Below are 13,921 nucleotides of genomic sequence, written 5' to 3'. Positions count from 1 at the left end.
ATCAAACAATTAAAGAAACAAAATAAAGTAATACTTTTATTCTGTTTTACTGTGCATTTTTATATCTTTGTACTTCTCTTTCACATACACTTTATTTATTTCCATCCAGATACTAATTCAACTCTTTCACTCTTTGCTTTTTAATCTTCAGTAAACTCTATTGAAGTGTTCTAGCAAGTGAACCATTTTTTTTAGTCTTAGTTTTACACTTTTTGCGAATGTCTTATTCTACAAATTGAAAGAAAAAGCTCACCATGCCTATGTTTTGGTAATTATGCGAAATTGTTCACTTTAGATTTTTTTTTTTCATTTTTACAAGAATTTTTATGTAAAGACTAAATAACATTTAATAATTATTACTCTTAAAGTATTAGTTAAAGAATAAAAATAAAGTGTTTATTAAAAATTACATTGAATTACTCTTAAAGTATTGCTTTCTCGTAATTATGTGAAAGTAATGGGGTTTAGAAAGTTATCCATTATAGTTGCCTGTGTAACTAAAATAGTCCTTAAATTAAAATAATAATAATAATTATTATTATTATTATTAACACCTAATATAAATATAATCATTAGTCAATCTTAAAACACTTGACCTTTATCTTTGCTAACAAAAACACTTGTGTGTCGATATTGGTGAAACGGGATGCACATATTGGCCTTCATGTTGGATAAAGTGGTTTAACTAGAAAGAACTGTCTCTGAAATTGATAAATTTAGCACCTCAAATCCTTAAAACCAAAATATTCCCAATCTAAGCATCTTACTTGATAGCCTCCAAGGGGAAGGCCCATTATGTCAATGGCTTCCTGAAGCATCTCTAAACAACACTCAAGGAATTGCGTGAAGAAGTTTGCTTTTTGAATAGCGTGTCATTTCTTATTAGCTTTTGATGTTATTTTACTAGTACTTGTGAATGGTACTATATAATATATACTCGGTTGTTCATAATATTCTAAGAATAAATGTTTTTAATTTCTTTATTGTATTCTTTTTATTCGAACAGGGTACACAAAACCTACCTCGCCCTATTTTTTCTTTTCCTGGTTGACATGGATGTTTGATTCCTAGTGGACCTGAACACACGTCTGTAAGAGAAAAGAAAAAGACAGTAAGATGGTAAGAAATGGGCTGAGGGGGTTTATGTGGGTGCATGTATGAGAGGAGAAATAAGGATGCAACAAGTGGTACAAAAGGACTTAAGATCTGCTTAGAACAGTGTTAGATAGGTAATAGGTTGTGGTGGGAGAAAGGGGGGTGTAACAGACAAAACACTTTGAAGACACTTTGAAGCATAGTAGAATTTGATAATCAATCAGGTGCCTTAGGCCTAAGGGTAGAGTTTCATATTTATATGAAAATGTGATGGAAAATGTAGAAGATAGCTATACCTATGTGCAGCAGTTTTTGAATTCATATTTCATGGTATATATATTGTTGGGAAAATCTTTGACTTTGAGACAGTGCATAGTAATTATTGTATGCTTATTCTACACTCTTATCTTCTTAATTTCGTCCCGAATATTAATGAATACAAAAATTGAGCCCTATTATTTCTGTTTACTTGTAGGTTATTTGCGTATGCTCTCAAATCTCTCAATCAAGAGAAAGGATATGCAATTGCGATTGATACGCCAATGAATTTCAAATATGCCTGGCTATGTTCTTAGAGTTGAAAATGATTTTTTAACATATATTATATTTCATTTATGTACAAGAACTAGTTCAATCACCTTGCTAGCTTGTTATTAACATAAGCATTGTTCTTCCTTTTCATGAATCCACCTGTGATTTTCTTTTATATTATAAAGTTTTGGTGGCACTCATTCTAATTTCTTGTAAAGAGTTTTCACTCTTTTCTTAGTAAACCATGTATTTGCTCTAATATTAGACATTTTACATTTTAATTTTTACTCATCTCTAAAAATAATGTTTTAATTTAGTTAATTCTAATTTCTACTCATCTCCAAATGTTTTTATTTTGACAAGTTATATTAAATTAATAAATATAAAGATTATTTGTTATTTTGTTATGCATAATTTATCTACATAATTATTACCTTAATTTAAAAATTTATAAAATTTAATTAATTAATGTTTTTATATTCCACTGGCTAAAAAAGCAAAAAAAAAAGTTATTTTTAATATAATAAAATAAAATTCCGATAGTGAACAATGAATACAATTCCTGTTATACTTTATTAATTCTTAATTAATATGTAATATTTTGCCACAGTTCAACAGTATAAGAAGTAATTTGAGTTGAGGCACAATTATATATTATCTGTGAACATCTCTGTTGATAAGAATTCAAATCATAAATGACGACGAGTTTGTAAAAAAAATCAGATTCTTCTACTTAATCCAATCCCCTTTAATAATTTTATTTTTCTGAAGTACTGTTATTTTAATTTTTAATTTTACCTCAATTTAAAACGTGCTAGTTTGTTGTTAATAAACAGTGAAACCTTAATAACTCGCATGTGAGTTGGAACCTCATCTAATGAACGAGTTTAATTAATTCCTGGTGACCCGCGAGTCTTGAAAGTTAAACTGAACCTTAATTATCCCACGTTCTTATTCGTCTCCATCGATGCTTTAAATTTTATTTAATTTAGTGATAGGATAAGCTAATCTATTATCCTTGCGCCAGCCTTCAAACCGTCATTATCCAATTACTGTTTTAAATTTAGGATGACCTTAATTTTATAAAATTAATTTTAACCAATGTTGCTTCTGCATTATATAAATATTATTGAACTAAAATAATTTTTTGAATGAAAAATAAGTAAAATCTTACATAATTATTTTAAAATTTATTAAATTTTATATTTTTTTAAAAATGTTTTTATTATTAATGATAAATATTTTATTGTATGAAATATGAATAAATCAATTAAAGATATAAGACATAATAAAAAAAATTGCAGTGTTTATATTATTGTTTAAAAAATATTTTTGTTATTAATGATAAATTTTAATAATATTCAAATTATCTGTTTACATAACGTATCTTATTATTAATATAAATTTGCAGTGTTTATATTATTGTTTGATTGTTACTCCATTAAATATTATGTTCCACAAAGTACGAGCAGTGCTTCGCACCTTGGAAAAAAAAATATCATGTATAAATGTGTGCTTTATTAATGGCATAGGACCAAGGGAAGCATTGCGATTTAAAGTTCAATACAAAGTATTCAGGCTAGAGTACGACTGTATGTGAAAGGTTGACATTTAATTATCCAATATGTACAGCTGGTAATTTGATTACTCTTACACAAAGAAAGTGATGTAAATTCAATGTGTTTAAACTATGAGGATAAATAAATATATTTATTTATTTATTTATCCTCATAGTTTAAAAACACACATATATATATATATATATATATATATATTCCATTCATTAATCTAATTATGTTCAGACTCTTAAAGTCGCCAAGATATCACTTGCGTTCTAACTTGAGTAATAATCAATCCCTGGACTTCTATGATCTTTTGGTAGGCATTCATATTAATTTTATTATTATAATTCTGAATGATATCAAGAAATTAAACTTGTTAACGGGACTGATTAAAGAATAAACGATAAAAATTTAAATTTAAATTTACCTTAAAATTGTATTCAAATTTATAATAAAATAATAATAATAATTTTTAATTAAACACTGGTTAGCATGACTTTTTTTCGGTATTTGGTTGTAATAAAGAAATAGCATATGCCAGACCTAGATGGGGTTTTGGTCCATTTTTTTTATTTAGGGTTGATTAATGAACAGTACTACTATAATACCGGTAGATATAGCACGCGTTTTAATTTATAATTCCCAATATATAGTATAAAAAAGCTGATAATTTCTAAAACGGTGCTTTGAGTTGTACGCTTGGTTATTGTTTCGGATAAACCAAAAGTCTAACTTTTAAGAGGTATGGTAAGAGCTGCTTTCTATGACAAAAATGGACTGAAGAAAGGTGCATGGAGTAGAGAAGAGGATGAGAGGTTAAGAGTTTTTGTTCAGAAACATGGTCATTCTAATTGGCGTCAACTCCCCAAGTTTGCAGGTATTGTTGTAAGAATTAGTTCAGTCTCCATTATATGCTTTGAAATTTCCAGTTCAACCAAAACTTTGATTTAGTAGTATTAATTAATCATAATTATATTTTCAGTTTTTAATTTGATTAATGACGTTTGTATCCATGGTACTCAACTATCCTAAACCCCCTGCTGCCTGAATTATTTTCACCGTTGTTAAAATATATTAAGGAATTAGAAATAGAAAAAAAAAATTGGGATTTATTGGTTACTAGAACTCATGTACATGTTGATAAGTCTTCAGTGTTGTTTTGTTACAGGTTTAGCAAGGTGTGGAAAAAGTTGCAGGCTTCGTTGGTTGAATTACTTGAAGCCAAATCTAAAACATGGGAACTTCACCAAAGAGGAAGAAGAAATAATCATCAAATTACACCAAGAATTTGGAAATAGGTATATAAGTTTGCAGTATTATTTTTATATATTTTATTTGAATCACATAATTCGAGTGTCCCTGGGAAACGAGCATAGTTGATGATACACATTAATATATATAACAAACAGTTTATTGTATATCTATTCTGGGTTCTCCAACCATTTTCAGATCTTGAGATATGCATTTCGATCTGCTTTGGATGAGTTGCATAATCGAACTGAAAAAGTATTAAACAATCTGAATGCGTGTCCAAGTAAAATTGCATGGCACACAATTCAATTAATTTGCTAATTAATTTATTTATTTTTGTCTCGTACTTCATGTTTTCTTGTCCTTTTGGGCTTGTATGTGATTAAATTAGAAGAATGAATTATAGTTTAATTAATTGGGAAGCTAAGATGTAACTCAAATTTAATATAAACCTAACTACTGTATTGGTTGAGTATGTGATGATTGTTTAGTTTAAAGATGGAATAAAATTAAAATGTAGTATCATAAGTGTATTTGGTGTTATTGACACGAAGCTCTCATTTTGGTTATAAAACAATATGAAAAGTACTTGATAAAATTGAGCATAATTTATCATGATAAAATTAATTTGAGATGTTAAATGTAATTGAATTATGTGCATGCATAAATAATATGTAACATATTTTTATGGATAGCATATGGATTTAAATTTAGTATCTCTAACTTCACAGATGGTCCGTGATTGCTGAAAAACTGCCTGGAAGAACGGACAATGAGATAAAGAATCATTGGCATAGCCACATAAAAAAGAGCTTAAAGAGCCACGAGATCACACCATATGTGTCCAAGATAGATGATAACAGTGTTGAGGAAAATTTAAATGAGACTAATGAGTTTGTAAAATCTAAAAGCCCATGTGCTGATGTTGGAGATAGCTTATATCATATTCTAGAAAGCTCGTTGACAGTGTCCACCGAAACTTCAGAAGGCGACAACACCTCTAACGTTGCACAATCAACCGTAAACTGCTCCATATCAAAAGAAGACACTGCTCCTCCATTGGTAACATACGAAGAATTCATTGGCGATTTTTGGACTCAACCATTCCTCGTAGAGGATCAGGATACATATACTGATGAGATATGTAATGCTGAATCATTGATTTTGAATTTCGATGGTACATATTTGTTGTAGAATCTTCAAAACTTTGTTTGATTTCTTGTATCTTCATAGTAAATTGTATTTTGGAAGCTCTAAATTGAAATGTTAGAGATTCATGTCCCACTACAAATTGTTTCACATGAGAAATAGCATTCAGCATATAATAATACGATATAGCCATATAGGAGGACTGGAGGACTGATTTTGATTTAGTTTGACGAAATATTTATGCCACTAAAGGAAAATAATGTGAAAAATAAGTTATACCTATTTTAAACTTTACTTCAAGCAACAAATTAAAATTAAAGATAAAATTTACTAAATTATGCTAATTCTGATTCTTTGATAATTAGTCTTTTTTTCACATTAAAAATCATATTTTCTTAATTTTTATAATTAAAATTAAAAAATTTACAAAAAAAAATAATTATCTATTTTTATTCGTAAAATATCAACAACCATGTAAATTATTTCAAAATTTAATTCACTAACAAATTCTTCAATTACGAAATTGAATCTAACATAGTTAATGATTTATTAATCCAAAAAAATATTAAAAACAAAAGTAAATATTTAATTAAAAACTACATTTAAATTAAAATGTAGAAGTTACATTTATAAAATGTTTGTATTCTGATTTATTATTCCTTAACTTGCAAAGTAAATATACATTATAGAAGGAAAATAATAATAAAAAAAAAACTTCTAAGTTGAATATTGTTGAATCTTTAAGAAAGAGAATTGAAGTTCCATGTGTACAAAACTGTTCATAAATGAGTTTTTATGTCATTTACAACTTCCACACATTATTATGGTTTCAGTTATGCTGATTTAAGTGTTATCATGTCATGCAAGCTGTCATTTTAACCCTCTAGCTTTAATAACACTCACTGTAATATCAATAACGCTAACATTTTTCACAGCAACTTCGGTCGAATATTTCCTAATAATTTAGTGTTAAAATATAAAAATTTTAAAACACTAAAATTAGAAATTTTAACATAATCTAAAATATAAATCTACACTAAGTCTAAATCACACGATAAAACATCAAATCTCTTCTTCGTTTCACACATTAAAATGATATATTTCACACATAATAATCTCTTCTTCTTGCGATGACTTCTATGAAAATACTAGTAACTGTACTTGTGCAGTGTACATGTCTATAATTTTTATTAAATTATTTTATTTAAAATTAATTAAAAATCTATATTTGTTACACATATTTGTTGATTTAAAATAATTTTGTCAAAACAATTATATGTTTGGTTTGGTTCAAGGTAGGCAGGTTTTTTTAACTAATAATTATCATTTTGAAAAAGAAGTATATTATTGAAATAAAATAATAAATTTTAATTTTGAATGAAAAATAAAAAAAATTGGTAAAATTATTAGAGAACTCAAAAAATTATCATGTTTTTATTACATGTGTCAAATGGATTAGCTCTAATTAATTTAGTCCTAACCTATGTGAGTCAGTGCCACAAGGTCTATTGGACCAAAAAATCTACAATATAAAAATATTCGTAAGATCCAAAAGCTCATAGGATTAAGTAGGTTAAGACTAACTTATGGGCTAACTAATTTTAAAAAAATTATTAATTATAAATTTTTTTAATATATTATTTTATAATTTTATTTGAATATTAATCATAAATTTTGTCATATTTTAATTTTTTTATGTTATTATATTTTATTTATTTATTTTTATAAAATTATCTTAAAAATATTATATGTTGAATAAATATTTTTAAAGTTACCATAAAGACACAAAATTAATCACAAAAAATAATATTAATTAAATTTATTAAATCATTTGTTATCAAATTATTAAAATATTTAAAATGATTTATTTAAATAAAATTTAATGTGTTAAAAAAATATAAATATAATATTGCATATTTTTGAAAATCATAGACATATAATATTTAATATTATCAAAAATCATAAATACAGAAAAATAATTTATAAACTTAATAAAAATTAATGAACGTTTAAAATTTTAAATTTTGACTTATCTTAATTTAATATAATTTATTTTTAAAGTAAAATAATTTGATTAGACAAAATTGATAAAAAAATATTTTAAAATACATTTTTATATTTAAAATATAATTTTAAATAAAATAATTTAATAAAAATAATAAATAAACACACATGTCTTTTATTAAAAATATTTATTAATTATTCTATAAAAAATATGTTTATTTATTTATTTATATAAATCATTTTAAGAAGATCACGTGTTTAATAACAAATTTTAAAAGCCACAAAAAGAAATACAAAACTGACAATACGAAAAATAACGGTAGTTAAATTTGTTAAGTCATATAATATTAAAATGTTTGAAATAATTTATTTAAATAAAATTTAATATATTAAAAAAATACAATATTCTTATCATAAAAACTGTAAATAAATAATATTTAATATTATAATATTTATTGATGTAAAAATGTAATTTATAAACTAAACAAAAATTAATAAATATTTGTAATTTTAAATTTTAATTAATTTTAAACTGGTAAAAAATTTATTTTTAAAATATATTTTTATTCATTTTAAATAAAATTATTAATAAAATAATAAATAACATATGTGTATTTTATTTTAAAAATATTATAATATTTATTAATTATTTTTAAAAAAATATAGACTAATCTACGTTTGACTTTAACATTAACTCACATTTTATTTATATGGAGTTAAAAAAATTAAAGTTATAAAACCTAAGACTAAATTAACACCTCTAGTTTTTACGATAGAGTCAGGATCAACTCTTAAAGTAATTAAGATGAATCAAAGACAGCTGATTAGATTCTTGATAGAGTTGCACAATTTTAAGCTAATACTCCAACAAAAGACAAAAAGACCTTAAAGAGTCATCTTATTTTAATAGCCAATTCTTTTGTCCTGATTGAACGATTAGATTATATTAATCACGTGCAATTTATTAAGAAAATATTTATGCTACTTATCGTCAAATTTAACAACTGCTGACTTAATTTCCATGACGTAATCTGCTAACGCTGGCTATTCGCGGTCGATAATTAATAACATAATCTATATAATACGTGCGAATATTACTTTGTTCTGGTCAACCCATATATTATCATACACCAATAAAGTTTTCATACAACACTGCCTCAATAAAGTATAGAATACAGTTTAAATGAAGAAACGCGAAATTATAATCACCACTAAATGATAAACATCAAAATTTGCAAACTTCAGCTCAAAACTTGAGTTTAAAAATTTATATTTATTGTATTAAAATTATAAAATTAATGAATATTTATTTTTAATAAATTTTAATATTATTAATTATTTATTTTTAGACTGAGATATACTTAAAATTGTAAGAATCAATTCATTTTGATTTTAATATTTTAAACATGATAAAATTAATATATTATTTATTAATTTATTTTTTTAACTTTTGAGCGTCAATCAAATGATTTTTTTAATTAAAATATAAATTTATTGCATTTGGAGATTATTATGAATTTTTAAAAATTGAAATGAACATAATGTTGACATTAAATCTTCTTATTGTTTTAGATATTAGTATTTAAGTACTATAAGACCCTATTTTATGATCATGTATATATGATTGACCTGTTTAACAAGAGATTATCTGGTTGAACTTTACCATGCATAAATTTTTCTCAACCATAAATCATGTGCAGCAATTAGTTTTAGGTCTCACAACTGTCTGGTCTCTAATCTATTAACAACTTTAACATATTATAAAGTCAATAATCGTTTGGGTAGAAGACATTAGGAATCAAACTACAATATTTATATTATTTAATAATTTTTAATAAAATATAAAATTAACTAATCCAACTATTAGTTCAATTTTTTATTAAATAAATTAATTTTATAGAGTTTATAAAAAATAAAATTAACATATAATTTATCTTATTACTTAATTTTAATTAATAACATATTTTAAAATATATATAAATATCAAATTTTGAACATTATATCTATAAATATTTAAATTATATAAAATTTAATATTTATAATATAAGATGATTTAATAATTAAATTAATCACTCTTATATTTTATAAAAAGTTATTTAAATTCAAATAATACACCGAATGACGTAGGAATCTGTGAATATTATTATTCAAATGTGTGATATATATAGACACATTATTTTTGTGGATATAATGGTCTTTTGCACGTTTGTCACTAAAGTAAGAGTTGCCTCCTTTTTATCGTGTTCTTTAATAGATGCTAACATCATAACCCGTGACGTAAGTTGCCCACGCTGTCGTAGGGTCATTCACATTAAATTCTTCATCAAGCTAATCTCTCTGCAATTAAGTTGATGTTACTTGTCGTCAGATTTTTTTATTTTAAAAGCTAGATGATCTCTTAAAAATATTAATTAAGAATTATAAAATAGTCTTTTTCAAAATTATTTTATATAATTTTAACCTAATATTTTAAAAATTTATTAATATTTATTATAAACATATTTAATTTTTAAGAAATATCATAATATAATCATTTTATAATTAATTGATACATAAAGCAATTCTTAAATCATGGCACCTTCCATTGATAGATAATAGATATATTTTTAAAATATTACATCATCATTGATAAATATATTTTTAATTCATATCTAATTGGTATTTTCTCAAATAAGGCTAAGTGAGGATCAAATTAGAGTAATCTGCTATTCTGCATGCCCTCCGATTGGTTTCGACGAATTATTTTATATCTTAAATTCATAATAAAATTTAATATATTTGATTAGAAAATTAAGGATTTTGGAACGTTAGATAAAGAAAATTAATTGTAGAACTTAATTATATTGATTAAAAAATTACCGTAAATTAGTTTTATACTAATATCTATTAATATTTAATTATGCAATAAAATAGTAGTGTTTATTTGTGTAACATGTTTACACTGCAGTACATAATCCTTCCGAGCATATCAATTGATTTATTTATTTTTTTTTTCCTTCACGAGTTGAAATTTTTTAGAATGAACGATCCAAGCCAAAAATATATATACTTTTTGTTTTTATAACGACGCCATTTAATTTATCATAGAGAAGGCATCTTTGGGTGGTTTCTTGTGACACTGAGATATTATATCATAGTAAACTTGCACTAATCTCAATTATTAATTTAATACCTCTAGCACTTTCCATGAATCAGGACAATGGCAAATAGGCCCCATTGTGCATAAAAAAATGCAAATACCAAACAGGCCCCACATTTTCATTTTACTTTATACTTTGCGCCAAGCAATCACGCCACGTCTACTACGTAATTAAAGAAATGGGAAAAGTATTGGTTTTACAATTCTTTATGTAAAGGTTAAACACTTGGCTGAATATAAAATCAAATAATCAATACTGTCCCAAGTACCCTAACCATATTCTATTTATTTATTTTCGTATTTTTATTCTTTACTATTGTTTATTACTACATTATGATATTTAAATTTATGCCTACTATTTACTAGGTTAACTGATTTTGTAATAATGCATCTCTTTTCACTACTTTTCGTTTACTATTTCATGTTTTTTACATGATTTGTGTTTTATTATTTATTCATGTTGGTAGCATTTTTTAAAATCAAAATAATATATTTGATTATTAAATGTTATTGTATTAAAAATAAAGTCATTTTCCTTCACTCCTACACATGGATAAATTTAGAGCATTGAGCGAGGGTAAGAAAGAAAAAACATTTGTCTGTCGTTTCCTTCGATTCTATTTATTATAATGGACAATTTGTCCTTGTCTCGGACAAACATAGTATAAAATATTGATGCAACAGCAAATTAACTTGTGAACCCCTTTTTCTCATGTGTGAAAGGAGACATTACATTGTTTAGAAAAAACTCTAATAAAAAAAAAGTGGGGTCCATCATGCTACATATTATATAAGTTGAGTCATGATTGTAGCTGTCAGAACACATGATACGCGTTTCAAGCCCAAGTATTAATACCGAGGAATTCTATCTTCTTTTGCTTTGAGCTGATTTGTCCACTTAACTTTGGTCTGAGAGAAAGATATTCCTGCAACATGGTAAGAGCTCCTTATTTTGATAAAAATGGAATAAAGAAAGGTGCATGGAGTGAGGAAGAGGATCAAAGGCTCCTAGCTTACATTGAAAGATATGGCCATCCTAATTGGCGTCAACTCCCCAAGTTTGCAGGTATGAAATTCTTAACTTCCAAACATCAAGCATCAAATTTGCAAGACTATATCAGTTTTAATTTTTAATCATATCATCTTATTTTTATTGTAATTCTCTTCTCTCTAACAGGGTTGGCCAGATGTGGAAAGAGTTGCAGGCTTCGTTGGATGAATTACCTGCGGCCAAATCTTAAACGAGGAAACTATACCCAGAAGGAAGAGCAAATAATCACGGATTTGCATAAAAAGCATGGAAATAAGTATGGAACTTGTGACATCTCATTAATCTTCAGAATCTTTGGATAGGGAATATCAGTTGCCCCTACTGTTAATCGAACCACCATTTGATTTGGTGATATTTTCTTAAAAATATTTGAAGAAGAACAGAACTTAAGTACAGTGTCTTAGATGTTGTTAGTGTTATTTTATTAATAAAAATATATTTTTTCTGTAGTAATATGTGATAACATAACTGTAATTTTAATAATAAACAGTAACAACAACACTTAAAAATAGCACATAAGTTTTGTCCTTTAAAAAATTATACCAAAGTTTTGTTCTCGAGTTATTTGATCATAATTTCTGGGAAAAAACAAGGGGATCAAATGTTGAGCCTCGGCAATTGTAAGGCAATTCTTGTTTATCAGATGAATTGAAAGAAGGGTAATTTACTAATTTAGCATTTGGTATGATATGTTGTGACAGATGGTCTCTGATTGCTGAGAACTTACCAGGAAGAACAGACAACGAGATAAAGAACTATTGGCACAGCCACCTAAAGAAGTTCTTGAGGCGCAATGAGAACACAACATGTCATGAGTTGAAATCTGAGTATATAGAATTTGAAGGCCCAATCAGCGAAGGTGTTAGTGTTGATTCCCACCACATTTTGGAAAGTTCAGTGTCCATGTCTTCGGAAACTTCCTACCCTGAAGACAACTCACCCTCCTTTTCCTCTAGTCATAGGGAATCAACCTTAAACTTGTCAAGGGAAGAAGATAGTGTTGCTTCATGGGAAACATTGGATGCATTTAGTAGTAATTTTTGGACTGAACCCTTTATTTCAGAAAACGCATTGGATCAGAATTACTTTCCCATTTCCTGTTATGGAGCAGAGAGAGAGGAGCCGTTTTTCTTATGGTAATAGAAGTTAACAGTTGTTGTTCTACCAAGTGACTCTCGAATTTCCTTAAAGTCACACAGCAAATAGCCTTCCACTGTTGTGTCTTCAATTCCAAAAACAGAGTGTAGTCTCAAACCTTTTTTTTTTTTTAAATACAAGCACTCAGAGAGATACTTTGATGTACCATAAGAATTATATCTTTTACTAAATTACACAATTATTAAAAGTAATTAAAATTAATTAATTTTTTAATTTTAAATCTATCATAACATAATAATTTTAGTTTTTACTAACTTTATTTATTTAAAAAATTAAAAACATAATAAATGTTTCATAACAAATATAAAGTGCCTTAAAAAAAAAGATTGTACAAAATATCTCATAAAAAAACTAAAAGGAGTAATTTATGCATGCTACTTTAGAATTAAATAAGAATGCTTTCAAAGTATATAATATGATTTTGGTATAGGTTTGGATAAGGTGAAAAACTGTTTTGCCTTCTATAATCTAATTCAAACTGTTATGCCAGCGAACTATTTTTTTCCCCCAATGTATCCCAACATCCTTATATATATCAATGGTTATTTTGTATTTTTCTAAAAGATAATTGGTGTGTTTAGCAGACATGATTCCATGATGAACAAAACAAAATTGAAGTTTAATGCTTGTCAGTTTTCATGGGCCAAAGTTATTGGGTCACCCCATAACAGAACAAAATAAATAAATAATCTTTGAGTGCCCCCACCCTCCACCAAAACCAGATCTCCAAGAGGACACAAATTCTAACCTCAATCGACATTGATTTACTGAAGGTGAAATTAACAGTTAAGCAAAATGTCTAATTCCGGTTAAATTTTTTTTCCTAAACTTGAAAAATCTCACAATAATTGAATAATCAGTGGAATAATACCTGCAAAATTAAGAATTTTTAGAAAAATTATTTTATAAATATTTTTCACTGGAAGAGATACTTTTCTAGTAAGAAACATTCTTAGCACGGTGAAATGGGTTCTTTCAGTA

At 26.0% G+C, this 13,921-nt stretch overlaps 2 protein-coding genes across 2 annotated transcripts; both read left to right on the top strand.

Moving 5' to 3' along the window:
- The first annotated feature begins 3,932 nt into the window (after positions 1 to 3,932).
- Positions 3,933 to 5,633, top strand: LOC113859699 (transcription factor MYB8-like). The gene is made up of 3 exons (XM_027492407.1): positions 3,933 to 4,065; positions 4,357 to 4,486; positions 5,171 to 5,633. Exons 1-3 carry the CDS (start codon positions 3,933 to 3,935, stop codon positions 5,631 to 5,633), a joined length of 726 nt encoding a protein of 241 aa, XP_027348208.1.
- A 6,031-nt stretch (positions 5,634 to 11,664) lies between these two features.
- Positions 11,665 to 12,922, top strand: LOC113859698 (transcription factor MYB8-like). Its single transcript, XM_027492406.1, has 3 exons — positions 11,665 to 11,797; positions 11,909 to 12,038; positions 12,484 to 12,922. Exons 1-3 carry the CDS (start codon positions 11,665 to 11,667, stop codon positions 12,920 to 12,922), a joined length of 702 nt encoding a protein of 233 aa, XP_027348207.1.
- Positions 12,923 to 13,921: the final 999 nt, after the last annotated feature.

Source organism: Abrus precatorius, unplaced genomic scaffold, assembly GCF_003935025.1.
Source record: "Abrus precatorius isolate BTA unplaced genomic scaffold, Abrus_2018 Scaffold2, whole genome shotgun sequence".
Classification (NCBI taxonomy): domain Eukaryota; kingdom Viridiplantae; phylum Streptophyta; class Magnoliopsida; order Fabales; family Fabaceae; genus Abrus; species Abrus precatorius.
Note: the sequence above shows the minus strand (reverse complement) of the source record. Positions and strands in the feature narration are given on the sequence as shown.